At 41.5% G+C, this 27,626-nt stretch overlaps 1 protein-coding gene across 2 annotated transcripts in view; it reads right to left on the bottom strand.

Annotated features, from left to right (window-relative positions):
* Positions 1 to 5,366: 5,366 nt before the first annotated feature.
* Positions 5,367 to 27,626, bottom strand: part of LOC137334417 (chemokine-like protein TAFA-1) — a 340,643-nt gene continuing 318,383 nt past the window's right edge. For both annotated transcript variants that reach the window (XR_010966142.1, XM_067999129.1), the window contains one exon: positions 5,367 to 6,241. Coding sequence is in view for 1 of the 2 variants with exons in the window: in XM_067999129.1 (XP_067855230.1) it covers positions 6,224 to 6,241 (18 nt within the window). In the remaining variant the exon portion in view is untranslated. The remainder of the gene's footprint in view (positions 6,242 to 27,626) is intronic.

Below are 27,626 nucleotides of genomic sequence, written 5' to 3'. Positions count from 1 at the left end.
GGAGGAGGAAGAGGAAGAAAAAGATGGGCAACCCATCGGCAGAGTAGCGGCGCACATGGCCACTTGTGATGTCAGGGATTCACTCATATCTAACAAATTCTCATAAGGAGATCTGCAAACTGAAGATAGTGAACTACTCAGACTGCCTGGAACAACCACCATCACCAACACCAGCCCTCACCCCTCCGCTTGCACAAAACAGTCCGTCAGCCACATGTACACCCAATGTAAATGCACCCAATGGGTGGTGTCAAGTCTTGGCATTCATGATGAAGCACAAGCAAGAGCGAATTTTACAAAAGGGACTCAAGAATGGACAAGACGTGGCAGTGGTGGTGACAAATATAACATTTAATGTGCATGTAAGAGAAAACAAATATAAATGAAAAGCATGACATCTCGTTGGGCACCCACATGCATACCATTGGTGATTACAAAATCTTAGCCTTCCTTTTCCTACTGCTCCTACATTGTGCATCCGCTATGGCTTCAGCAGAGGTAGTGGCAGTTTGCTCAGGTCCCTGCCCTGACTGTTGAGATGCTCTTGGCCTACCCGCTCTGGGTTTTGAAGCCCGTGAGGACTGCTCCACCTGTACCTGTGCAGGGGCAGGCTCGACCATTGGGAGAGGAGGCAGCATTGCAGGAACTGGTTGGTGTGGGGGGGGGGCAATGGGTGAGACGTGGGAGAACTTTGAGTGGAGTCCCCACTTCCATGTTTCCTTTTGCCTTCATCTCTCTCCTGGGCCACAGCCACATCGCTCCTACCACTCTGCTGGATAACAGCTTGGAGCACATCTATGACACGTTCTAAGGCCATGGCTAAAGTATCTGTCTGCCTGTTTATGGCGGCAGACATGTTGGCATCGAGAGTCTGCATGGCCATTGTCATGGCCTAAATAGACTCTTGTGTGAGCCGTGCTTGAAGCTCAATTGAGGCTGCCATTCTCTCCATTGCAGACATTTCTGCACTTATCTGCGTCACCATTCCACTAAGGCTGGAGGTGGACTCTTCCATCCTCTCTGCTATTGTGGAGAGTGTGCATGGCACATGTTCCAGTACCTCACAAAGATGCAGCTGTACCTCTATCACTCTGAATCTCAATGATGGCCTCCGGGGTTCAGCATCTGGGTCCAACTGAGCAGAGCTTGGAAAGTAGTGCACATCCCGCGGTGGACTCTCCACAACTGCCCCTGCCACAAGTGTCTGCTCATGCTCACTTGTGATGGTGAATCATTAGGTGACAACCCAACTATCGGCCTAATAGGCCTGAAGTGCCAGTATCTGCGCTGGTGCATGGCTGGGTATGATGTGACTGTGCACCCTCAGAGGCATGGAGCACCTCTGAGGAATCATTCTCTTCCATGGCACGTGCCTCCTCATCAATCCCTGAAGGCCCTGGAAGAGAACATAAAGCAATATTAAGAATCATCGCAGAAGTTAGTTTGCAATGAGCATACTCAGGTGTGCAACAGGTTGATAACATTGATAACATCAATTCATGATGTGTGTGAAGGATGTTAAAGTTCTGTCACCAGCCGTTTGCGGGTTGCCAGTCTCACTCTCTCCGATGGCCAGGCATTCAACCGTGTGGCTGAGATCCAAAGCCTCCTCCTCTGGCTCTGTCAGGGGCACTATTTGTGGTGGCTCCCCTCCAGTCCTAATCCCCTCCTGTGCATTTTGCACTCTCTTCTGTAAGGGGAGAAAGAATAGACCTGTGAGAGAGTGAAGATGACATGGTCACCCAATGAATACATTGCTTTGGGTGAGGCTGCTAATGAAAGAGATGCATCAGAGGCTGAGTGTCAGACAGATTCATGACATCGCATCAGGATTGGGGTGAGTGGGAGTGGTGGGTTCACAAATGGGGAGGTGAGGAAGTGCACAGAAAATGAAGGTAAGTTGATAATGAGACTTAAGTGGGTGTGAAGAGTGATGTGATGGAGTAGGCTTGGCAAGACAGAGTGAGGGAGGGGGGTAATGTACACCACAGGATGTAGGTGAATCAGTAAATGTACTCACTTTTCCTGACCTGATTAGGTCATTGAAACGCTTCCTGCACTGTACCCATGTCCTTGTGATGGTGCTCCTGCTGTTCAGCTCCTCTGCCACCTCGAACCAAGCCTTATTGGTGGCAGAGGCAGGGCACTTCCTCCTGTCCCCCGGGTACAGTATGTTCCTCCTGCTCCTCACACCGGCCAGTAGCAACTCAAGTGAAGAGTCAGTAAACCTGAACGCTGGTTTCATCCTTTGTTGCTCCATGTCTTTAAATTCCTCCTTTCTCCCTCAAAATCCATGGTTGCAATGTCCCTTTAAATGCTCCAGCTCCCGTATTCACCCGCTCCACTGACTTCCCGCCGGTATGTTAAAATTTACCCCATGGAGTCTGCTTATGGGAGAGGTGAGTGATGATCAATGCAAAAGAATATCTACAGCAAACATGAAATTTGTAACAATGGTTCCAATTTTCGGCTTTACTGCCCAGGAGATAGCCCAACGAAAAACACAACGCGGCCCTTAACGCCCTATTCCCGCTGACACTAGGTTGCTGCCATTTTGTTTGGTCCTTAATATGAGTGGCCCAGGAGCCCACCAAAAACAGGCAGGTACCTCATTAGCACATGCAAATCGGGTTCCTATGATATCAGTAGGAACCAAATGCATTTTTCAGGTACCAATGGGCGGAGTGTGTAATACTCATGCTCTGCCCATTGGTACTTGTGTTGAGTGGCCTAACAAGCAATCCTTAAACACTCAGAAAAACGTAAATTTCCCTTTCATTCCTATTTGTTTACCTCAAAGAGGCTTTGTTTTGTTTTCAAAATTTAAAAAAAAATCAAATTAGAATGAGGAAGGAAATACTGTCTGCTTTTTTGTTTGTGTTTGTATCTTTCTCTCTTTCTGTCGCAGACATTGGAAATTAGAATCTCACAGGTATATGTGATAAGCAGTTGACCATTTTTTCAACAAAGCACAGGTGGAGATGATTAGATGGCTTCAAATTTAAATTTTAAAAAAAATAATTTTTCAAAAATTCTTTTTTGTCTGTCCCTTCCACACACCCTCTCTCTCTGACTCCAGTCTTGCTGACTCCAATATCTCTCTTCCCCTCTTTTAGAATATGTCTCTTAAGCGTACAGAACACAAAACAAAAGTTACAATAGGTGTGCAATCAGAATACTTGCCATTTCTCTCTCTCTCTCACACACACACCCTTTCAGCCTCCTTATAAAAAAAAGTGTAAATGCAATCTCAGCAAAGATTCTGAAATGTGTTCCCTGGTTTTTCAAAATTATTTGAAGTAAAACTACTGGGTAGAAAGTGGTAGGAGCTTAAAAAAAATCTCATCAGTACAGCTAATTGTGTGGTATTGATGCATCCTGGGAAATTAGGTAGCCTACATATATTCAGACTTCACAATCCAAATTCAACTCAGAGTCAAAGTACTTGGCAAAAATATCAACCATGATTTTGGGAGAGACCTTGATATAAAAGACAATTCACTTGATAAATGTAACCCCCGTTAGTGTGAAATATGTAATTTAAAAACATTTTGTTTGGACCCTCATTTTTGATATTAGGAATATCAGTTACTGAGAAAAAGTGAGGGGTTGCAAAAAATGTCAAAAAGCATTTTGAATGATTTATGGAAACCTAGTGGCCAGATTAGAAGCTAATGTGTGTCACTCAGTATGACACATTTAACATTAAAATGCCTAATACAGCACCACCTGCAGGAGCAACTGATACTGCAGGTGCATATATTGAGTTTTTGATGAAATGCAAGCCCCACAAACCAAGTTTAATAAATAATAGTTGATCTCCAGTGGCATTGCACATGGCCAGTCAGAAAATATATGGTCACTCTCCTACCTGTGTTCTGATGGGTTCATTTTGCTGTTTCTTTCTGTCTCACCTCTTCTTCTGTCTCTCTTTCTCTCTTCTCTACTGCTTCTGACTCCTTAACCTTTTTGTGCTTCTCTCCATCACTTTCTGTCCTTTTCTTCTTTCAGTTGATATATGGTGGGTGGTAAGGCATGGCTGCATTTGGGGTTGGGTTATGGGGGAAAATGTCATCATCTCCATCTCTTGTGCTTCCCCACATCCTTCACTTCCATTGCATCTCATACCCCTTCACTTTCCCTTCCGACTACAAAAGGTTAGTAATCAGAACTCTGTCATTTTATTTCTCAAACACACGTAGACACCACACACACACATGCACACAGGCAGCCTCTTTGTGTTTTTCACACACATTTCATCTCAATAAAGTTTTTGAAATTTGTCCTTTTAAAAAAATCACTTGAAGAAAAACTACTAAGTAAATAACACTAGAAGTTAAAGAAAAGCATTCCATCCATAACTAACTGAATGCTATTGATGCAATCTGCAAATTAGGCACACTGCAATCTCACACTGCATAATCCAGAGTGACAGGTGTGAGCAAAAATATTAAGTTCAAATCCAGGCTTTTGGGAGAGGCAGAGATCTTCAAGTCAAAGCTTTAATAAAGGCATTAAAAGACATAAAAGACAATTCAATGAATAAATGTAACCATGCTATTGTGATACATGTATTTTTAAATCATTTATGTTGTTTAAATATTAATTTTGGACATTAGAAATTTCAATTACTGAGAAAAATGGTGGCTGAGAAAAATTCAGAAAGCATTTAAAGCAATTTGTGAGAACCTGGTGGCTCAATTGCGCAAACACAGGGTGATTATACTCTTACTATAAAATACCAGCTATTCTGTGCGACACGTTTAACATTGAAAAGGCCTGTTATGGCGCCCCCTATAGGACTAGCAGGTACTGCAGGTGTATATATATGACATTTTCAATGAAGTGCGCACCTCAAGAACTTAATATTTAATAGATAGAAGCAGCAAGTGTCTATATGTTTGTATGTATGTAGAATACAATAATGTCAAATGTTCAATCTGAAAAAAACATTTAATAATTAAATAGTCTATTGAAAGGAATGATAAGAATTTAACTCTGCTTGAATGTTAAGGAAAGCTCAAACTACTGTAAAACCATATTGTTTCAACACATATGCTTTCTGTTGCTTAGCAATACAAATATTACACAGGACATCACCTTTCTATTAAGCAAAATGACTCTGGATGATAAATGTATTGGGTGGATAAAGCACCATCAGCTGTTCCCACTTGAATCACTTCAATCATGTGCAAGTTGTTCCAATGTAGATTGACTTCCTTTGAATGTGATTCAGCGAGTACTATATCATTTATTGCACGTTCAAGCTTCCTGCAAGCTTCAAGTTTAGGGTAATTTATTTTTTAATCTCTCAGTAAAAATGAGCAACCACTGTAAGAGTAAACAGTTTAATTTACTGTAGACCATACTAATAATACAAAGTAATCAGACATATGTACAGCTCTCTTGAATACAAAGAGAGAAACCCATGGATTACAATGACCACGCCAAGTAACTGGTACTGTCAATGCACATCAGTATCTTTTGGTTATAACCCTGCTGTTTTACATCTGGAAAGGCTGGAATGGATTCTTTGTAACATCCCATGTGAATGCCCGGAGTGATTTTTGTGTGGTTGTTCATACCATTGTACACTGGTCAGACAGAGTATATTGAGCAAAGCCAGCATGCTATTAGTGCTTGATGGAACTGAACCATATGGGATTTATATAAATGGCTGTAATTGATTGCAGAATTGAACCACATCTTCTATAGAAATAAAGCATTTGTTTTCCAAGTGTGTTGGATGTTATTTCCTATTTCAGCTTGCTGCTCTGTGATACTTCTTTTGAAACAGAATTTAATATATTCAGTCAGCAACATATACCCGCTGACGAGAGGAACTCTAGCAACTCCATGGCAACTTGTTTTCTTGAGTGTATAGTGCCACAATGATGCCAGATCAGAGAGAAACCACTAATGATAGATGTAAAAATTGTATCATAGGGTAGAACTCCAGGGTAAAAGGTAAAATCCATGACCATTGGGTATTTGATCTTGTTGTCGCTCACTGAAGAATAGTGGATTTTATATTGTCTATATACCATCATCAGTAAGAGCGTAGATCAGTCAGTGTGCAAGTACCAAATCTACTTGGCCCAGGAATGCTTCAGATGGTTTTACACTTTTATATTGTAAATTCTGATATGACTGCAGTGATTCAACTAACTGTCCTTCATAATGGCTGTCTTCCATCTCGGATCATTGAGGATAGTGCCAGATCTTAGGTTCTCGGATGGATCTAGATAATTAAATAGAAAAGAAAACCCATGAGCTTTCTACTGAGTGTAAACACAGTATCTATTTTATTTAATACAAGTTAAAATATTTGCCGGATTAAAATCGTTACAGACCAGCAAATAAATTGCATCAAAACACATAAAAAATATGAAGCAGTGTTAATGATAATGTCATGTGTTAATGAGGTGATTTTAAATGAATTTAATGTTTTCCAGAAATGTTCCCGTTCTATTAACATGTGCCTAATACCTTAGCATTTTTATTGTGTTGAACAAATCTTTGTTAATTAAAGCTTTCTTAACCCTTTGAGGACTAAACACAATTTCAGCTTTTAAAATAAGCATGCTTGTTTTCATGAATCTCTAACTTCTCTAAATTTCTAATATTGATAACTAAAATAAACTTACGGAACATAGAGGGGGTAATTTTCCACCTACCACTGGAATGTTAAACTGGAAATGCGGGTTGGGCGGCCATTATAAAACTGCCTGATTTTCCTTTCTATTCAAATCAATGCAAAGGAAAATAGGTCGGTTTCTACAACAGGCACCCAAGCTGCAAGGCTGGTTTCACGCTCCGGTGGTAAGTTGAAAATGACCCCCTAGACTCATGAAAAATTTTGAGTCATGATAATTTGAGAAAACTAAAAATTGTATTATTGTGTTGCTGAAATGCTATTGTAGTCATCAGAGGGTTATAGTAGATTACATGATTTTATGCATGAAATTGCACTGTGTGATATTAGTAAAAAAACATATGAATACGATAGTACAAAATTCCTCTGTCCACTGTTTTACCAAACATCTTAGCTTGTTTACAATCCATAAGTTAACTCCTTTGTTAAATAATGGACAAAGGAACTTCATGCAAAGGCATTAACGGCCAGGAAATTCTTCAGAGCTGCTCCCACTTCGCCACCATATCTTCACTGAAAGTGCAGCAGAAACCCCGTTTACGCATGTAAATGAGGTTTCCGCTAAGCTTCCGACGAGGTTATGGTAGCGGAGTGGGAGCAGCTCCGAGGAATTTCCCGACCAATGTGTTTTTAACCAATATCACACAGTGTGATGTCAGACCATTTGTCTTCAATCTTTGAATGATGGATACTAACTATTCAATGTGGACAAAGCATTGTAAATATAGTAGAAGATTATATCAAAGATTTATAAACTGTATATAATCATGAAACTTTATTATCTCCTTCATCTCCCTGTGATATCCCAAAATTCTGGGATCTGGGAATAATAACTTGTCAATGGTAGAAATGATTGAAAATAACCAAATAAGTACTGGCCATCGACATGATTGCTGTATTTCACTCATTAACTCTGAGTGAAAGAGAAATGCTTTTAGGATCAAACTAAAAATATAAGCAGGGATCTTTTGTTTTAAATGTTAAACTTTTTTTGGAACACAGGTTTAAGCTCCCTCAATAGAGGTACTAGAAAGAATCTTAACACCAGACTTACTGTATTACTATTAAAGCTTTCCATTTCCCATGCCAGCCATCTCTATAACCAGTTAGAATGACATTGCTCATTTGTGCTGAATTGTGGGCAGATTTGTGTGGTGTGCAGATGCCCACCAATCTAATTTCACATAGGATCCTTATAGTTGGCAGAGTAAGGCTGGGCTTGATTCAAAGGCAGCTCTTAAGTCGATGTGACAATGCTCTAGTCCACTGTGCAGGGTTCTTTTCAACAGTTGTGGAAAGCACACAATTTGATAAGTATGATTTCATACAAAATAAACAGCCTGCTCATTATGCACATGCAAACAGCTTGTTATTCTCATACTGCACCCTTTATACTATCCATGATATCAACGAGAGCTAAGCTCCATTGGTGGCACAAAATGCTACGATTAATGGAGGCATAACAGCACCACTTGGAGAAAGCACTGAGCGTAGCAAGGGCACAGAATGTACTCTGGGTGGGGGACTTCAATGTCCATCACCAAGAGTGGCTCGGTAGCACCACAACTGACTGAGCTGGCCGAGTCCTGAAGGACATAGCTGCCAGACTGGGCCTGCGGCAGGTGGTGAGCAAACCAACACGAGGGAAAAACCTACTTGACCTCTTCCTCACCAATCTACCTGTTGCAGATGCATCTGTCCATGACAGTATTGGTAGGAGTGACCACCGCACAGTCCTCGTGTAGATGAAGTCCCGTCTTCGCACTGAGGACACCATCCAACGTGTTGTGTGGCACTACCACCATGCTAAATGGGATAGATTCAGAACAGATCTAGCAGCTCAAAACTGGGCATCCATGAGGCGCTGTGGGCCATCAGCAGCAGCAGAATTGTATTCCAGCACAATCTGTAACCTCATGGCCCGGCATATTCCTCACTCTACCATTACCAACAAGCCAGGGGATCAACCCTAGTTCAATGAGGAGTGTAGACGAGCATGCCAGGAGCAGCACCAGGTGTACCTAAAAATGAGGTGCCAATCTGGTGAAGCTACAACTCAGGACAACATACATGCTAAACAGCGGAAGCAACATGCTATAGACAGAACTAAGCGATTCCACAACCAGCAGATCAGATCAAAGCCCTGCAGTCCTGCCACATCCAGTCATGAATGGTGGTGGACAATTAAACAACTAACGGGAGGAGGAGGCTCTGTAAACATCCCCATCCTCAATGATGGCGGAGTCCAGCACGTGAGTGCAAAAGACAAGGCTGAAGCGTTTGCAACCATCTTCAGCCAGAAGTGCCGAGTGGATGATCCATCTCGGCCGCCTTCCGATATCCCCACCATCACAGAAGCCAGCCTTCAGCCAATTCGATTCACTCCACGTGATATCAAGAAACGGCTGAGTGCACTGGATACAGCAAAGGCTATGGACCCCGACAACATCCCGGCTGTAGTGCTGAAGTCTTGTGCTCCAGAACTAGCTGCACCTCCAGCCAAACTGTTCCAGTATAGCTACAACACTGGCATCTACCCAACAATGTGGAAAATTGCCCAGGAATGTCCTGTCCACAAAAAGTAGGACAAATCCGATCCCTGCCAATTACCGCCCCATCAGTCTACTCTCAATCATCAGCAAATAGATGGAAGGTGTTGTCGACAGTGCTATCAAGCGGCACTTACTCACCAGTAACCTGCTCACCGATGCTCAGTTTGGGTTCTGTCAGGACCACTCTGCTCCAGACCTCATTACAGCCTTGGTCCAAACATGGACAAAAGAGCTGAATTCCAGAGGTGAGGTGAGAGTGACTGCCCTTGACATCAAGGCAGCATTTGACCGAGTGTGGCACCAAGGAGCCCTAGTAAAATTGAAGTCAATGGGAATCAGGGGGAAAACTCTCCAGTGGCTGGAGTCATACCTAGCACAAAGGAAGATGGTAGTGGTTGTTGGAGAACAATCATCTCAGCCCCAGGACATTGCTGCAGGAGTTCCTCAGGGCAGTGTCCTAGGCCCAACCATCTTCAGTTGCTTCATCAATGACCTTCCCTCCATCATATGGTCAGAAATGGGGATGTTTGCTGATGATTGCACATCGTTCAGTTCCATTCGCAACCCCTCAGATAATGAAGCTGTCCGTGCCCGCATGCAGCAAGACCTGGACAACATCCAGGCTTGGGCTCATAAGTGGCAAGTAACATTCGCGCCAGACAAGTGCAAGGCAATGACCATCTCCAACAAGAGAGAGTCTAACCACCTCCCCTTGACATTCAACGGCATTACCATTGCCGAATCCCCCACCATCAACATCCTGGGGGTCACCATTGACCAGAAACTTAACTGGACCAGCTACATAAATACTGTGGCTACAAGAGCAGGTCAGAGGCTGGGTATTCTGCGGCGAGTGATTCACCTCCTGACTCCCCAAAGCCTTTTCACCATCTACAAGGCATAAGTCAGTCAGGTGTGTGATGGAATACTCTCCACTTGCCTGGATGAGTGCAGCTCCAACAACCCTCAAGAAGCTCAACACCATCCAGGACAAAGCAGCCCACTTGATTGGCACCCCATCCACCACCCTAAACATTCACTCCCTTCACCACCGGCGCACTGTGGCTGCAGTATGTACCATCTACAGGATGCACTGCAGCAACTCGCCAAGGCTTCTTCAACAGCACCTCCCAAACCTGCGACCTCTACCACCTAGAAGGACAAAGGCAGCAGGCACATGGGAATAACACCACCTGCACATTCCCCTCGAAGTCACACACCATCCCGACTTGGAAATATATCACCGTTCCTTCATCGTCGCTGGGTCAAAATCCTGGAACTCCCTTCCTAACAGCACTGTGGGAGAACCGTCACCACACGGACTGCAGCGGTTCAAGAAGGGGGCTCACCACCACCACCTTCTCAAGGGCAATTAGGGATGGGCAATAAAAGCTGGCCTTGCCAGCGACACCCACATCCCATGAATGAATAAAAATGCATGACAAATTTTGCAAGAGCAAAAATGAAATGAGACTAAACAATATTTCCTGTGCCATGTTGCTAACCACCCTGATAAACCATTACTGTACTCTGTGTACGTGCCTGTGATCACCTATTTTCTGTTTTCACTCTTCATTTGCTACCTTATATATATGTCCATGATATTTCTAAACAACATATCACGAGTCTTGTATATATCATTCTAAATCCCATTTCTGCAGCAATATTATAATATCAACTACAGCACCAGTTCTTGGTAATTCTTATACTCTTTGATTTGAGTTGATGATAACTAAAAGATCAATTATGTTCAGGTACTTTATGAAGGGCTGTTAATGGAATAAGAAGTTTTGAAAGGTTTTGCCCCTAGTTCTAATGAAGGTGTAGCTGTGTTGAGTAACTTTCAAAGTTATGAAAACAAATTCTGTTTATTACACATGCAATTCGATTTTCAGCGTAAAGTCAGAATTGCACACGCAATAAAATTTCAATGGACCCTTTTGGAAATAAATGCGAATATGTATTTGCATGTGAACAAAAATTTGAATTGGGTACTTAGCCAAAAAGTTACCAGGCAAAATGAGCAAGATGGCAGAGTGAGACAGAACACTAAAACCTGGTCAAATTTAGTAACTGGAACATTACCTGGATTCTTGAGCTGCTGCAAGATCACAATTATAATTTTTTGAATGCAAATTATTAGACAACAAGCAAAATTACGACAATAAAGTTCAAGCAGTACAGATGGATTTCTTTGAACACAAAAACACATGGGCAAGCCTGTCAAATACTAATTCTCCCATCTGATTCTGTACTTATGGTTGTCTAGCTCTTTGTTCCACTTTGTCTAATTTTCTCTATATGTATCTGTGTATCTCTGACTGTCCCTGTCGCTGTCCATATGTGGGTAATATGTCTGTAATATCTATGGGGGAGAAATTTAACGCATGGCCCGCTTTTTCAGCAGAAAATTGGCATACGGCTTAAAGATCCTTAAGGGACTGCTGGAGGTGTTCCAAAAAACAACCAAAGATAGTTTCTGTTTTTATTTTTGTAGGTCAAGGAGAAGCAGGAGTGCTCCTCCTAGGCCTATCAAAAAAATCCTTTCCACTGCCGGCACTTTCGAAGTACCCTCCAGGATCATCTCCCCTCCAGATCTGACATACCGGCCGGCTCAGTGTAGGAGCTGGCCGATTTCCCACCTTCCCCCATGGGCGAGCAGTAGTGGGTGCGCCCGTAGCTAGTCAGTGGCATTTAAATGAGGCCCGATGCTGAATTTGGCCAGGCCGACATGGACCGATGCTCGGAGCCATCATTCTGCTGATTTTACGTCCATTTTGGGCGCAAGTCGAATTTCTTGGCATATGTCTGCATGTCCCTCCTCATTCCTGGTTCAATGGTACATGCACAAAAAGAACAATGCTGCAACTGGACTCTCCTACAAGCGAGCTTTGTGGCCGTACTGAAAGGTTTGTGTATGTGCAGCTGATGCATATCTCCGAAGGCTCTTCAGTGGGCCAGTGTTCCTCTCTGACAAATCACACGAGGTATGAGAGAAACCTTTAAACATTTCAAATAAAAATAGTTCCCATACCACCTCTCAAATTATATCAGATTTTAAGCAGGTAGATGTCCCACTACTTTCATCTTCATAACATTATAAATGCTCTCTAAACCTGTCTTTTTATTATATTAGTAAGAATTAGTCTTGTGCAAGCATATATAGACGCACACCCAGTGATAATATAAATAAATCTCCTTTACATGAGGCCCACTGAAAAATCATCTTATTGTTTAAAAGTGAATGTTTGTGGGAATAAGGGGTGACATCATGGAAAAGAAGAGGATTACAAAAGCTGTCCCTCTATGGTGGAGATTGCAGTCCAAAACACAATACGAAAACAATTTTAAATATGGGATATAATTCAATGTACAGGTGATTCATTTCGTAGATGTTCAAAAACATTTCCAGCCAGTTGCAAGAGGTGTCTGCTAGATTTCACTGTGAAATGGATCATTGCAAATGTTGATACCACAACAAAGTTAATGAGATGCATGGATAACCAAGTCTTACCACCTGCCAGATTAATTAAGGCCCTTGTCTCCCCTGTTGTACCTGCCCCACAGAAAAATAATTTGTAAACTAAAGAGCAAAATCAATGAAATTAACTGTTGGTTGATATGATATGTAGACCTGATGTTAAATACTTTTGATGTTCAATTGTGATCAGTACTTTTATAGATTGTGGTATAAAAGTATTTTGCCACACTTTAGACTTTTATATCTTTACTGATTTTGATATATGAGATTTCTAATCTTGTGCAGATTTGTGGTTGATGCTATTTTTTTCAAATGTAATATTAACAATTCTACTTACTGTGAAATAAGTCTATTTCTTAGTCTACTTATTAAAAAATATATTATCAACCGTTTTTCACCAAACTGAACGATCTTTTACCTAGTTTAGCACTCCAGTTGCAAAAGCATTTCTACACAAAGATAATCAACGTGACAAAATAAAACATTATCAGGTAATAAATAACTGGAATAAAAAGGAAATGTACTTTTATTCTTTGCCCTGTCAACATGCTTTTCTATCCATGGGTTTGACTTTGAAAGGTAGCTAAACCTGAATTTGTGGTGAATTGTAACTGGAGGGAGGTGAAAGATCAGTGCTTTAGGAAATAACCCATGTCAGCAGCTTTAGGAAATAACCCATGTCCCAGACAAGCATAGTGCTTTATGTTGGAGGTATAATATAGCCGAGAACAGAATCTTCCTGTGATAGATTATTTTTTAATTCATTGTCAGGATGTGACCATCACTGGCAAAGCTGGCATTTATTGCCCATCCATACTTACAACTGAGAGGCTTGCTTGGCTACTTCAGAGGGCAATTAAGAGTCAACCAAATTGGTGTCGGACTGGAGTCACATATAGGCCATTATAAGGACATTAGTGAACCAGTTGGGTTTTTATGACAATCCGACAGCTTCATGGTCACTTTTGCTGTTGTAACTAAAAATATATATGCCAATATGCCTTTTACTTAAACTATTCTTGTCCTTAATAAAGTCCGTGAAGCTGTTGGTTCCAAAGTATAATAGCTTTATTAAGAAGTTATAACAAGTAACAAAGATGTTTAAAATACAATCAAGTGTGCTGGTTAGATTGATACAATCTGGCTTATTGTTCACGAAACCACAGACGCCACAGCACACCACCAAAGGCCAAATTAATGGGCATCCAGCCTTGCCCCCTAGAACTTTCCAGTTAGTTACCGAAAAGCACCTCACTTATATATGTTTTAAAAACAATAAGCTCTGCATGTCTGTATAAGCTTCCCATCAATCATCTCCTCTCCATCTAAAAGGGCGGCTATCGGTACTCCCTTCCTCCTAACATTTGGCATAGGAACTCTCCTTTCTGATTCCCACAGCCACTAACAACCCTCTATTGATGCCTTATCTTCACACCAAGTATGATATAGCTCTGGGTAACTCCTTGTGCCTTCCACTGGTGATGCTATCATCTCCCTAATGATTAGTGGCCTCTAAGATGGCACTAACCCTCATCTTCAAGCATAGCTAGGGACGACTCCCCTTCCTAACTAATGAGCAAGGAGGGCGCCAGGTGCCTAATTGCCAAAGGAGGCTTCTCTTTCACAAGGTCGTAAAAAGTTTGTTTTGATAAAGACAGACAGCCCTTCTCTGTTCACAGCTATCACTGCTAAACTAGCATGTATTTTACTTTGACATAAGGTTTATAATAATGAAGCTTAGGTTTATAATAATATAGATAGTTTGTATAGTGCTTTTCTTACAGCTGTTACCACATTTTTTTATTTCCAGATTTTTAAAACTGAATTCAAATTCTCAGACTGCCATGGTGGGATTTGGACTAATTTTCTCTGGATTAGTAGTCCAATAACATAAAGATAGAAAGCCTTTGCTATATTCATATTTCCATAGTTATCGTCAACAAATTTTATTTATACCACATGTAGAAGACATTCAACATTTTTCTTTGAAGGAGTACACATATTTGGTTATTTTAAGAACAAGGTATTTGTAATCTTCCCTTGCAATCCACTTCCTTTAAAAAAAACAATGGGTTGGCCTTGTAACATAAACACATGGTTTCCTTCTGCTATCAGGCATCACCATCGTGATTCAGCTGTATTCAATTGAAAATGAATTGTAAAATTGAATGTTATTTGAGACAACCCATAGCCACAACTGGGCTTCAACATTCATGAATGCTACAAAATAATAGCTAAAGTAAGGATCCTTTTAATGAACAGTTAATTGTGTTTTATTTTAATTGTGGTAAAATAAAGAGCATATCTGAAATTATTGGCAGAAAAAATATTGTGTTTGAAGATTTTTGCATTTTTGCCATAGAAGTACAATATTCTCAGACTTTCCACAATTGCACAGTTGTGTATATTTATAGCTTGTCATTTGGAGCTGCAGTACACAAAGAGAGGCTGTAATACACTGGTTGTCATTTGTAGACTAGAGTCAAATAAGGCAAAGGCAATCCATTTTTGGAGAAGTAAGCTTTCAGCAAAAGAAGCTGAACTTGGAATATTAATCTTTAATCTGAGTAAACTACAGGGAAACTGGAAAAGAAACAATTTACAGTGGTAATGATACATCAGTAACCAGCAATAATGTTTTCATCAGAATGGGTGTATTTACCTCCATATCTATGCCAGTTTGAAATTGTTTGCTTTTTGTCTTTTTTTTTATCAAGGATGGCTTCAAGACAAATTACATTTTAGGGTAATTTAGTAAATTGGTACTCTCAAGTTGCCATTTTATAAATGAACCAATTAATACTATAATTATTTATACTGGCCATTGTGTTAGACTCGGGAGCTGGCAGATTTCTAAATATTCATAGGGGAATTGTTCTGTGCCAGATGGTTTTCAAATGGGTTCACCTGATATTGCCCAGTACAGAGTTCTAACTTGAAGATTGCACTGAAAATATACAAGGGCACAACTGTCAGGGAGTCAGATGCATAAAACCATTAGAGAGCCAGGGCCCCAGATACTCACCATTAGACCAGTAGGGAGCATGATGGACACAGGCCATTAAACTACAAGAAAACAAGATATATCCCACAGAAATTACTATGTAATATCACCAACAAGAAAGGTGGTAAAGATGGTTCCAGAAGAACAATAAATACACTGGGAAGTGAAACAACATCCACAACCCTGTACAGAAATTTGTGTCCCCATTGTGAACAAGGTTTCAAATATCTTGGAATATGTCTGTTCATTTAAAAGCAGGTTAGAAGGTGAAGGCTGACAAATTAAATTCCAATTGAATTCCTGATTCTGTATATGCTGTGAGTGAGCGCTGAATCGAAAACAAGACTGAGAGGTAATTTCACTTACTTGATAACAATAGACAGTTTGAATGTCTTATGAATGTGTGTTTTATTGACCAAGACACATGCACTTCACCAGTGCAGCAAGTATGTATTAGTTTATTGATTATACTGACAACTGTACAAAATGTGCAACAGCCAGTATTGACTAAAATGCAACATTACGCCGGTAATCTGTTACAATTATGGTGGATAAAGCATATTTAATAATTATCACAGACTTCACACTACACAAGTTGTCAAATCTTTTTACAGCCTGCATTTTAGAATGAAACACAATTAAACAATATAATTAACACTTTCATCAGCATAGACTGCTATTTAGGTTAAAGATAAGTCCTAAACAATACTTCAGTGTGAAAGTGGTCCTACAACCTGCTGAATAACATTTATTAAAAATGATGGCTGGCAGAAGTACTTGCCAACAGTGCAATTGAGTGCATCTGACCCATCACATGGAACTGTCAGGTCCAGTCCCCATTTGAGGAGCTGACTAACTGTAATAAATAATCTTGAAGTGCAGAAAGTGTTTTTTTTTAAAAACACTTTCACAGCATTAACAGAGAACTTGGCATGTGGCCATCACATACAGAATATATCCAATGGTGAATACATGCATTTTCTTTTCTGCTCATGAATTGTGCAGCCAGGTCTTCATGGGATACTCTCCATATTGCATGCCATCGATATAGACTTAGTTTATCTGGTGTTCTGCTAGCAATGTTTTGGCAAGTTTATATTCATACAGCAATCTTAGTAGATAGCACAAAACCATCAACATGAGACAGGTGGCTCCTGTGCTAGTTCAGTGAGTAAATGCACTGTATGGTGTAGCACTGAAATATATAGACCAGAAGGTACGGGATTCAATTTCTGGTCTGCACTGAGTTGGCTGATCTCAGGTGGTGCAGAATTTGGAGCATTACAGGTGTCATTGGGCGAGGACAAGATGGAACTTAGCTACGATGCCCTCCGCAGTTTACTGACACTCATTGTTCAGACTCGCACATAGTGGTGTGTAATATGGACGGCCTATTCGCCACCACCCGTTTTTCAGTCAGTGATAAAAGTGAAAGTTCACCCAACAAAGAATGGCAATCCCACAAAGTGAAGAGAAGTGCAAAAAATTAGGTGCAAAAAGGAAGAACAAACATATTTATATATATGGGGGAGTTGGGGACTTTCTAATTCACCATCTGGACAAGAACCTGGAGGAGCAGATCACCCGTTGTAGGACCCGCCTGCTTCTCATTACATTGAAATTAAAATATAGGGCAGGCAGTGACAAAAGGAGTGGGTGGGTAGGGCCAATGGGGTGCAGAAATACCATCACAGATAGGAAGAGATTCTATAGTTATATAAAAAGAAAAAGGGTGGCAAAGGCAAATGTAGGTCCCTCAGAGGATGAGACCGGGAAATTAATGGTGGGAAACATGGAGATGGCAAAAATGCTGAACAAATATTTTGTTTCAGTCTTTACGGTAGAGGACACTAAGAATATCCCAACACTGGACAAACAGAAGGCTCCAGGGGGGGAGGAGCTAAATACGATTAAAATCACTAAGGAATTGGTACTCAGTAAATTAATGGGACTCAAGGCGGATAAATCCCCTGGACCTGATGGCTTACATCCTAGGGTCTTGAGGGAAGTGGCAGTGGGGATTGTGGATGCTTTGGTAATAATTTTCCAAAATTCTCTGGACTCGGCAAAGGTCCCGGCAGATTGGAAAACTGCTAATGTAACACTCTTATTTAAAAAGGGCAGTAGGCAGAAGGCTGGAAATTATTGACCAGTAAGCCTAACATCTGTGGTGGGTAAAATTTTGGAGTCTATTATTAAGGAGACAGTAGCAGAACATTTGGATAAACATAATTTAATAGGACAAAGCATGGCTTTACGAAGGGGAAGTCATGTCTGACAAATTTGCTTGAGTTCTTTGAGGACATAACGTACAGGGTGGATAAAGGGGAACCAGTGGACGTAGTGTATTTAGACTTCCAGAAGGCATTTGACAAGGTGCCACATAAAAGATTATTGCTCAAGATAAAGAATCACTGGATTGGGGTAATATTCTGGCATGGGTGGAGGATTGGTTGTCTAACAGGAAGCAGAGAGTTGGGATAAATGGTTCATTCTCGGACTGGCAACCAGTAGCCAGTGGTGTTCCGCAGGGGTCGGTGCTGGGTCCCCAACTCTTTACAACCTATATTAACGATTTGGAGGAGGGGACCGAGTGTAACATATCAAAGTTTGCAGATGATACAAAGATGGGAGGGAAAGTAGAGAGTGAGGAGGACATAAAAAACCTACAAGGGGATATAGACAGGCTGGGTGAGTAGGCGGAGATTTGGCAGATGCAATACAATATTGGAAAATGTGAGGTTATGCACTTTGGCAAGAAAAATCAGAGAGCAAGTTATTATCTTGATGGCAAGAGACTGGAAAGTACTGCAGTACAAAGGGATCTGGGGGTCATAGCGCAAGAAAATCAAAACGTTAGTATGCAGGTGCAGCAGGTGATCAAGAAGGCCATCGGAATGTTGGCGTTTATTGCTCGGGGGATAGAATATAAAAACAGGGAGGTATTGCTGCAGTTACATAAGGTATTGGTGAGACCGCACCTGGAATACTGCATACAGTTTTGGTCTCCATACTTAAGAAAAGACATACTTGCTCTCGAGGCAGTACAAAGAAGGTTCACTCGGTTAATCCCGGGGATGAGGGGGCGGACATATGAGGAGAGGTTGAGTAGATTGGGACTCTACTCATTGGAGTTCAAAAGAATGAGAGGCGATCTTATTGAAACATATAAGATTGTGAAGGGGCTTGATCGGGTGGATGCGGTAAGGATGTTCCCAAGGATGGGTGAAACTAGAACTAGGGGGCATAATCCTAGAATAAGGGGCTGCTCCTTCAAAACTGAGATGAGGGGAAACTTTTTCACTCAGAGGGTGGTAGGTCTGTGGAATTTGCTGCCCCAGGAAGCTGTGGAAACTGCATCATTGAATAAATTTAAAACAGAAATAGACAGTTTCCTAGAAGTAGAGGGAATTAGGGGTTACGGGGAGCGGGCAGGAAATTGGACATGAATTTAGATTTGAGGTTAGGATCAGATCAGCCATGATCTTATTAAATGGCGGAGCAGGCTCGAGGGGCCGATTGGCCTACTCCTGCTCCTATTTCTTATGTTCTTATGTTCTTATCCTGAACCCCCAAATTTGAACATTCTTTTTTTTTATTCGTTCACGGGATGTGGGCGTCGCTCGCGAGGCCAGCATTTATTGCCCATCCCTAATTGCCCTCGAGAAGGTGGTGGTGAGCCGCCTTCTTGAACCGCTGCAGTCCGTGTGGTGACGGTTCTCCCAGTGCTGTTAGGAAGGGAGTTCCAGGATTTTGACCCAGCGACAATGAAGGAACGGCGATATATTTCCAAGTCGGGATGGTGTGTGACTTGGAGGGGAACATGCCGGTGGTGTTGTTCCCATGCGCCTGCTGCTCTTGTCCTTCTAGGTGGTAGAGGTTGCGGGTTTGGGAGGTGCTGTCGAAGAAGCCTTGGCGAGTTGCTGCAGTGCATCCTGTGGATGGTGCACACTGCAGCTACAGTGTGCCAGTGGTGAAGGGAGTGAATGTTTAGGGTGGTGGATGGGGTGCCAATCAAGCGGGCTGCTTTGTCCTGGATGGTGTTGAGCTTCTTGAGTGTTGTTGGAGCTGCACTCATCCAGGCAAGCGGAGAGTATTCCATCACACTCCTGACTTGTGCCTTGTAGATGGTGGAAAGGCTTTGGGGAGTCAGGAGGTGAGTCACTCGCCGCAGAATACCCAGCCTCTGACCTGCTCTCGTAGCCACAGTATTTATATGGCTGGTCCAGTTAAGTTTCTGGTCAATGGTGACCCCCAGGATGTTGATGGTGGGGGATTCGGCGATGGTAATGCCGTTGAATGTCAAGGGGAGGTGGTTAGACTCTCTCTTGTTGGAGATGGTCATTGCCTTGCACTTATCTGGTGCGAATGTTACTTGCCACTTATGAGCCCAAGCCTGGATGTTGTCCAGGTCTTGCTGCATGCGGGCTCGGACTGCTTCATTATCTGAGGGGTTGCGAATGGATCTGAACACTGTGCAGTCATCAGCGAACATCCCCATTTCTGACCTTATGATGGAGGGAAGGTCATTGATGAAGCTGAGAAGCTGTGTGATATTAAATGGAGATACTACAGAACCACCACTAATAACATTGTGACAAGCTTATATAGGCAGATTCCAATATAAATGTGGTGATAGGAATTCACATTAAAAGTGTGCAGAGACGTAACATTTTTAATATATTACTAGTAGATATCCCACGGTATTGCTCGTAGTGGGTCAGAGGATTTGTTGTTTTATGACAACAGAGTTGTAGGGAATAACATCAGGACCACGAATTTACAGTGACCGAATTAGTCAAATTTCATCTTTATTAAATGTATTCCAGATTTTTACTGGTGCTTTCAGGATTAAATTTTACAACTCTGTCCACTATTCCATGAAAACTGTAAATGATTGATGTATATTTATATTCCTTTATGGAATCTTACAGTACAGAAGGAGGCCATTTGACCAATCTTGCCTCTTTGAAAGGGCTATCCAATTAGTCCCACTTTCCCTGCTCTTTCCTCATAGCCCCACAATTTTTTCCTTTTCAAGTATTTATCCAATTCCCTTTTGAAAGTTATGATGTGGAGATGCCGGTGATGGACTGGGGTTGACAATTGTAAACAATTTTACAACACCAAGTTATAGTCCAGCAATTTTATTTTAAATTCACAAGCTTTCGGAGGCTACCTCCTTCCTCAGGTGAACGATGTGGACCTGAGGAAGGAGGTAGCCTCCGAAAGCTTGTGAATTTAAAATAAAATTGCTGGACTATAACTTGGTGTTGTAAAATTGTTTACTTTTGAAAGTTACCATTGAATCTGATTCCACTGCCCTTTCAGGCAGTGCATTCAACTGAAGTCAATGGAAATGAAAATCAGGAGAGATGTATAATGGGCGGCTGTTCCAATATCACCTGTTTTACACTATCACCACAAATCATGCCCTCACCGAAGTTGAATTTTACCCCCATAATTTTTTGATATGTTTATTTTGTTTAAACTCTTATTTTGGACTTTAGGAATTTCAGGTTCTGAAACAAAAATGGCAGATGAAAACTTTTCTCATAAAACATTTTGAGCAATTTGTGGAAACCTGATGGCCAGATTGCATGATCAGATTGATGAGTTTACATAGGCAAAACCCATAATAAATGTGAACATAGGAGATTATAATGGGAAAATATATAAACATATATATATTATCCTGTTCTGCATAACTTGACTTCCAGTTGTCACATTTTATATATATATATAAAAAAATATTCATATCACCACCACTGGCACAATAATGTGCAATCATGTGCATCTAATCTGTGGAAACAAGTAACTCTTCCATTTGATTTGTAATTATCATAATCCTAACGAAGCAGATCACTTTCATAATACCTCACAGACAAGGGCGAAATTTAAAACTGATAGCAATATTTTAAGTTTGAAAATTCTGAATGAGTTAAAAGTCAAAATAAAAAGTGATCTAGTTGGTTACATTTGTTGGGCAGAGTGGTGGAGGTAAAAACCCCGGAATCATTTAAGAAACAATTAGATACAGCAGTTGGGGAGCTGTAGGATTGTTCTGGATGGGTGGGTGAATGACCTTCCTCATCCATAAGTATCTTGGTCTAGAGTTTCCGCTAGTTTGCTCTAGTTTTATCAGCGCAATCCGGGAGCAATTGGCCAAACCAGTGAAAAAGATTGCGGAAACTCAAGCATAAGTTACGTCAAGCGTAAATCGAGTTTCTGCAATCTTTAACGTTGGTTTAAAAATCATTGCACCTGAAGCTGTCCCCGCCCACAAAACTGGCCATGCTCCCGGATCGAAATAATGAGGATGGTGGATATCTTCTCATGACTAAAGCACTAAGATTATAATTATACACCCAAGAGATTCATAATGGTTCATTAACAATTATGACCTGTATCATTTATTGAGGGTGAGGGGTTCTCAGATGTCCGTACTGTTACATTGTAGATGTGATTCGTTATTGTTACCTAATGTATTTGCTCATACTTTTTGTAATTGTTTTTATCTTTTTTCAAAGACTAATGAAAAACAGTAAAAGTATTTTCAAGTTCTAAACATTTAATGTTCATTAATTGTTCAATAATAAATTATAACAAATGAGTAAAATCCATTTGAATACTATGGGCTCGATATTAGGAGGGAGGTGGGTTGGCAGTAGGGTATCGAGTGGGCGGGTGGGTAACTTGCCCAGTGAATTCGGGGTGCTCCACACGCCATCGCAGCCGAATTGAAGGCACTTACCTTGGCTTCCGGGTTTCGTGCTGGAAAGCTGCGCAGCGGGCGGACTGCGCACCCGCATCACAGGCTGTCAGCTGGTGGAGCCCTTTTTAAAGGGGCAGTCCTCCACTGACTGATGCTGCAAAAAACAGACAAAATTACAGCATGGAGCAGCACAGGGGGAAGGCTGCTCCCAGATTTAATGATGCCTCACTCCAGGTCCTACTGGATGGGGTGAGGAGGAGGGGGAGGACAGAGATCTTCTCCCTGGCATACAGGAGGAAGTGGCCTGCCTCTGCATGCTACGAAGGCCTGGCTCGAGGTGGCAAAGGAGGTCACCTGCACCACCAACATATCATGCACCTGCATACAGTGCAGGAGGCGCTGCAATGACCTCAGTAGGTCAGCCGAAGTGAGTACACTTACTCATTCCCCTACACTCCATCTGCCACATCACTGCCCACACCCCACATCTCCTTCTGCACTGCCAACACTACTCTATCACATCACTCCTCACACCCACTCAAAGCTCATCCTCATCTTACCTGCACTTACTCACCTTGCCAGTACTCATCCCGCCACTACCACTCAACCCAATCCTCATACAATCTCATGGCTCTATCTCATTCTCACCCTCTCATGCATCTCTTTCACGGTCAGCCTCACTCAACCTGCCACTACCTGTGCTGCAGCCACAGGGCATGCATCACATATGTGTAGTAGGAAGCGTAAGGCAAATGTGTCGTGAGCATGAAGGGGATGCACAAGGGTGTTTGAGGGTTTGTCATGATTTTTACTTATATTTGATTTCTGACCAACTCACATTACATATTATATTGTCACCACTACTGCCACGTCTTTGCAAATCTTGTCTGGTTTGTGCAATAATGCCCTTTCCTGAGGATCACCATGATGACCCACAACTGATGCCACCCATTGTGTCACTGCAGAATGGGTGTATTTGCAGGGCTCTTTAGTGCAGATGACTGAGAGACGCTGGCGATGTCCCCGGTGGCACACTGAAAAGATGCGGAGGAGAAGTTGTCGAGGGCAATGGTGACTTTGACAGCAACAGGTAAGAAGATGGTGCTTGGGCCAGCCAGGAGCAGCTCGGCATGAGGGAGGCTGCAGATGTCCACGACTACATGTCGAGTGACTCTGAGCCTCCGTGTGCACTGCTGCTCAAAGAGATCCAAGAAGCTGAGCCTCGGTCTGTAGACCCTGTGGCGAGGGTCTTGCCTTCTGCAACAGATCTCTCTCAGCGGCTGCCCTCCCTCCTGCTGTGCAGGTGGATGTGTCACAGCACTGTGTTGTGGAGCTCCACGTGTCAGAGGTGGATGGCGTGGCCGGCGAGGCTGGTGATGCTGTTCGTCCTCCGAGGAGGTCATGACTGCAGCTACGGCGGCCCCCATCCGGAAGATGTACGTTTGAGGGGGTCCGCAAGGTAGGTAAATGTGTCTGCACACCGGGGTAAGTGTGCAAGTTGGTGAATTTTATTGTTAGGAGGAGGGTGGTGGAGGCCAAACTTTGTCCAAAGTGACAGAGTGGCCTCCTGCAATGAGGGAGGGTCTCCCTCCCCCACCTGACAAATGGACCTTTGCAGCTGCCACAGGCTGATGGCTGCAACACATCCATTTCAACTGGGAGTGTTTCCCCCAGAAGGGTAGCTCTCAGTTTAAATGAAAATCCCACCCCTCCTGAAATATCCTACAAATCAGGTCTGCTAAAGCCGACGGGATCCCAATTAATTGCCTTAAGTGGGATCCCGTCGGCTTTAATTGCCGGCGGGACTCCCGCATGCGGGGGCTGTGCGCGCATCTATGCGCGTCACTGGGGAACCCGGAAGTGGGCGGGTTGGAGCCGGGCTCCGGACCCACCCCGGGAATCTCCGATTTTCGGAGCTCCCCCCCCCGCCACGAACCCACCCACTTGGACGTCCAAAAATGAGCCCTATAATTCTTTCCTGCTACTCATGTTTCTTTCCCCTTTATGTTGAATAGGATAACACTAATTTTCATTACAATAAAAATTCTGGAGACAGACACAGATCAATGTTTCACCGATGTATTATTGGCCACTGTGGTTGAATATGAATCATTGGAATTACAGTTATTATTTCATTGGAGAACGTGGGTATGTGTAACTTTCCTGATATAACAGTGTGACATTGGTAATCTTTGCCATTTATTCTTTACTTATGTAAACTTGGGTGCGTTTACTGGTAGTGACTTCTTAATGTACACTGGGCATGATTAATGGTTAAGAGGATTTTTTTATCAAGTGATCCTAAAGCTAGAGTGTCAGCAATGAGAGAAGCAATCTTCTAATGCTGCATTTACATTATACAGCTGTGATTGCTGGCAGCCCCAACTTCAATGGCAATGCTATAATGTAAATGAAGTAGAGCTGCAATCAGTGGCAGTATGGAGCAAGATCTCAAGACATATTTTTTCCTTGCACCATTAGTGGTAGCTCCATAAACAGCTGCTGCTGGTGAATTACACTGTTGCCAGCTGCCATTTATTTTTGGCTGAGACTGTGTTCTACCCATACAGGTCAACAATAGAGTTTTCAGTTTACTGGCCTGTACAAACATCCCCAGCCAGCAAACAAGGGTAGCCAGGAAATGAGAGCTGTGATATAAATCTGTTGGCTCTGATGCTCTGAAATTCTCCAAATGTAAATGGTGTGCACAGCAGAGCACCAAGAGTAAAGACATACAGAATTTCTTCTATCTCAAGTAGTTATGTGTAATACAAAAGCACTTCAAGCCTGACCTTTTGACTACATAACATATCTGATAGTGATATTTTAGCTAAAATGTTTAGTGAAAGAAAGAAGAAAGAACTTGCATTTATCTAGGGGCGTACCGAATCACTTCTCAGCCAATGAAGTATTTTTGAAGTGTAGTGTGCCATGAATAGATCCCAAAGCTGTGGCTATTTCCCCAAATAGATGCAACAGCAGGGAAACTATATGGGCGACAGGATTCAGTATTCTAAAATACCATCAGAGTACCTGAACTGTTACAAATCCACTCCCCTGAGAGAGGTGATCTAAGATAGGGGTGGTACAAAGGCTTTTCAATGCCTGCAGCAAAAGACGGAATATAGCTTGGAATATAGAACAGCAAGAATATTTTAGCTCCTATTTAAATTCAACAAAAGTAATACATTCTTGCCAGGTGTTCTTATTAAACATTAAAATATGTGCAACTTATTTTTCCAATTATTGGATCCTAACCTATAAATAGATGTGGTTCTACTTGCAAAAGCAAATAGATAACTGCAAATTAATAACAAAGGGAGTGAGGGAATGAAAAATTATAACTTGCAGGGAAAGTAGTTCAATTCAACCACATCAATCTTATTGACAGATAAAGATGTTATCTGAATAGTAAGAAATCTCATTGAGTATTAACGTACTTTCCTTTTCCCACACACATGTACATAGACATACATGGACACACACATACACACACTCACACACACACAGATATACAGAGATTCAGACACACTAATTAATATGACACCCAAGGGTGCATGATAGAAATGTGGTAATGTTTCTTTGATTATAGTATTTCCTCCTAGTGGCAAGTGAGGAACAGCACGGAACTGACAAGTCTTGTCAGCAACGACTCTGATCTGAGTATTAATGAGGATGCTTGGCAGTAATCAGCTCTCACAAATTGTCACTCAAAATAAAGTTTAAGGTTGGAAAACCAGGCAAACATCTCATCAGGATTAGTTCTGGTCAGAAGATCATTTTGACGGCCGTGAAAACCCTCCAAGGGGTTGAATTGAGGAAAAGGAGTTTTACAGAGCAGTCAATGTTGTCTGAAGCTCTTTGCAGTTTGGAGAAATTACAGTTTATTTTAGAAATGTATTGAATTGAGTATTCAACAGAGACACTCAGCAGGCACAATGAATGGAAACAACCAAGCTTCAGACAACTTATAATTAGTGCACAAAATATTCATTCCTAGCACTGATCCATTTTCATCATTTTATCCACATAGTAAACAAGGTTTTAAAGTGATGTTTGCCACCTACTTCATAGCACCATTAACTACTTTTAGAGGAACCATTAACATAGTGATCTTTTGTTGCTGGATGATGATGTCATGGTAGTTCAAGCTGCAGGCTAAAAATTAAATATGTTTTGGAACCCAGAGATTTTCTTTAATGTTAACCTATCATGTTTTATATTCATCTCATCCATAAAAATAGATGGGTGGCAGATAAATGTGATAACATCAGAATCATTCGCTTTCCACAAAAATAACAGAGCTGATGAGAAAAGGCAGATTGCTAATATAATTATGAGAATTTGTTGTGTTACACCATTGTTTCTTTTTTCTACTAATCTTTTTTTATTTGTAGATTTGTTAGTGAATGCTGTTACATATCTTTTTATCCCAAATCTCCAAGTGGTCTTTATGAAACAAGATATTAGGGTAGACATGTCTTATGTCAAGAAACATTTTTGAAGTGACATCTGATGCATGAACAACAATTTTTTATGTAATATTCCACTGTTATATTGAGTTTCCATGTAGAAGATGGCCGCAGATGCCATTGTTTAGGTTACAATATCTAACATTAAACAGAAGAACAGTTGGTGCACACATGTGTTGTTAATATCTTTGTTTTCGTGAGTAAGCAATTACATTTCTGTATGGATCACAATCAATCCACATTGCACCCAAAATGAAGAAATATTTTTTTTTCTTTCTTCTTCTCGCCATTTTTCTGATAAATAAATGTATAATTTTTTTGGAGAGCCTTGGATTTTCTATTTATAATTTCCACCAATGACAAATTCTACTAATTTAAATGCAGAATTGACCATTCTTTGCTTCAGTGAAAAATTACTTTATATTCTTTATCCCACAAAGCAGTGAGGCACTATATAAATATTTAAATGACGTGTCAATATAGTTTCAAACGCATTCAGAGACTGAAGCTGATTCTCAACTGCAGCACTGCAGAGAAATGGTCGCATTCAGTGCCAGCAAATCCGGGGCATCATTTCCTTCATGTAATCTTTTTTCCAAATTGTTCTCTTGGCTAAAAGGCTGTTTTTTTAGAATCTTGTTGCTTTAGGAATGGAAATCTTTTTGTAGATACAAATTATTTTTTGTCCTAATATTACTGTATGATTAATCTCACTGGAGCCATTATAAAAGCTCTTAAATATATGTA

The sequence above is a fragment of the Heptranchias perlo genome, chromosome 17 (assembly GCF_035084215.1).
Source record: "Heptranchias perlo isolate sHepPer1 chromosome 17, sHepPer1.hap1, whole genome shotgun sequence".
Lineage (NCBI taxonomy): Eukaryota > Metazoa > Chordata > Chondrichthyes > Hexanchiformes > Hexanchidae > Heptranchias > Heptranchias perlo.
Note: the sequence above shows the minus strand (reverse complement) of the source record. Positions and strands in the feature narration are given on the sequence as shown.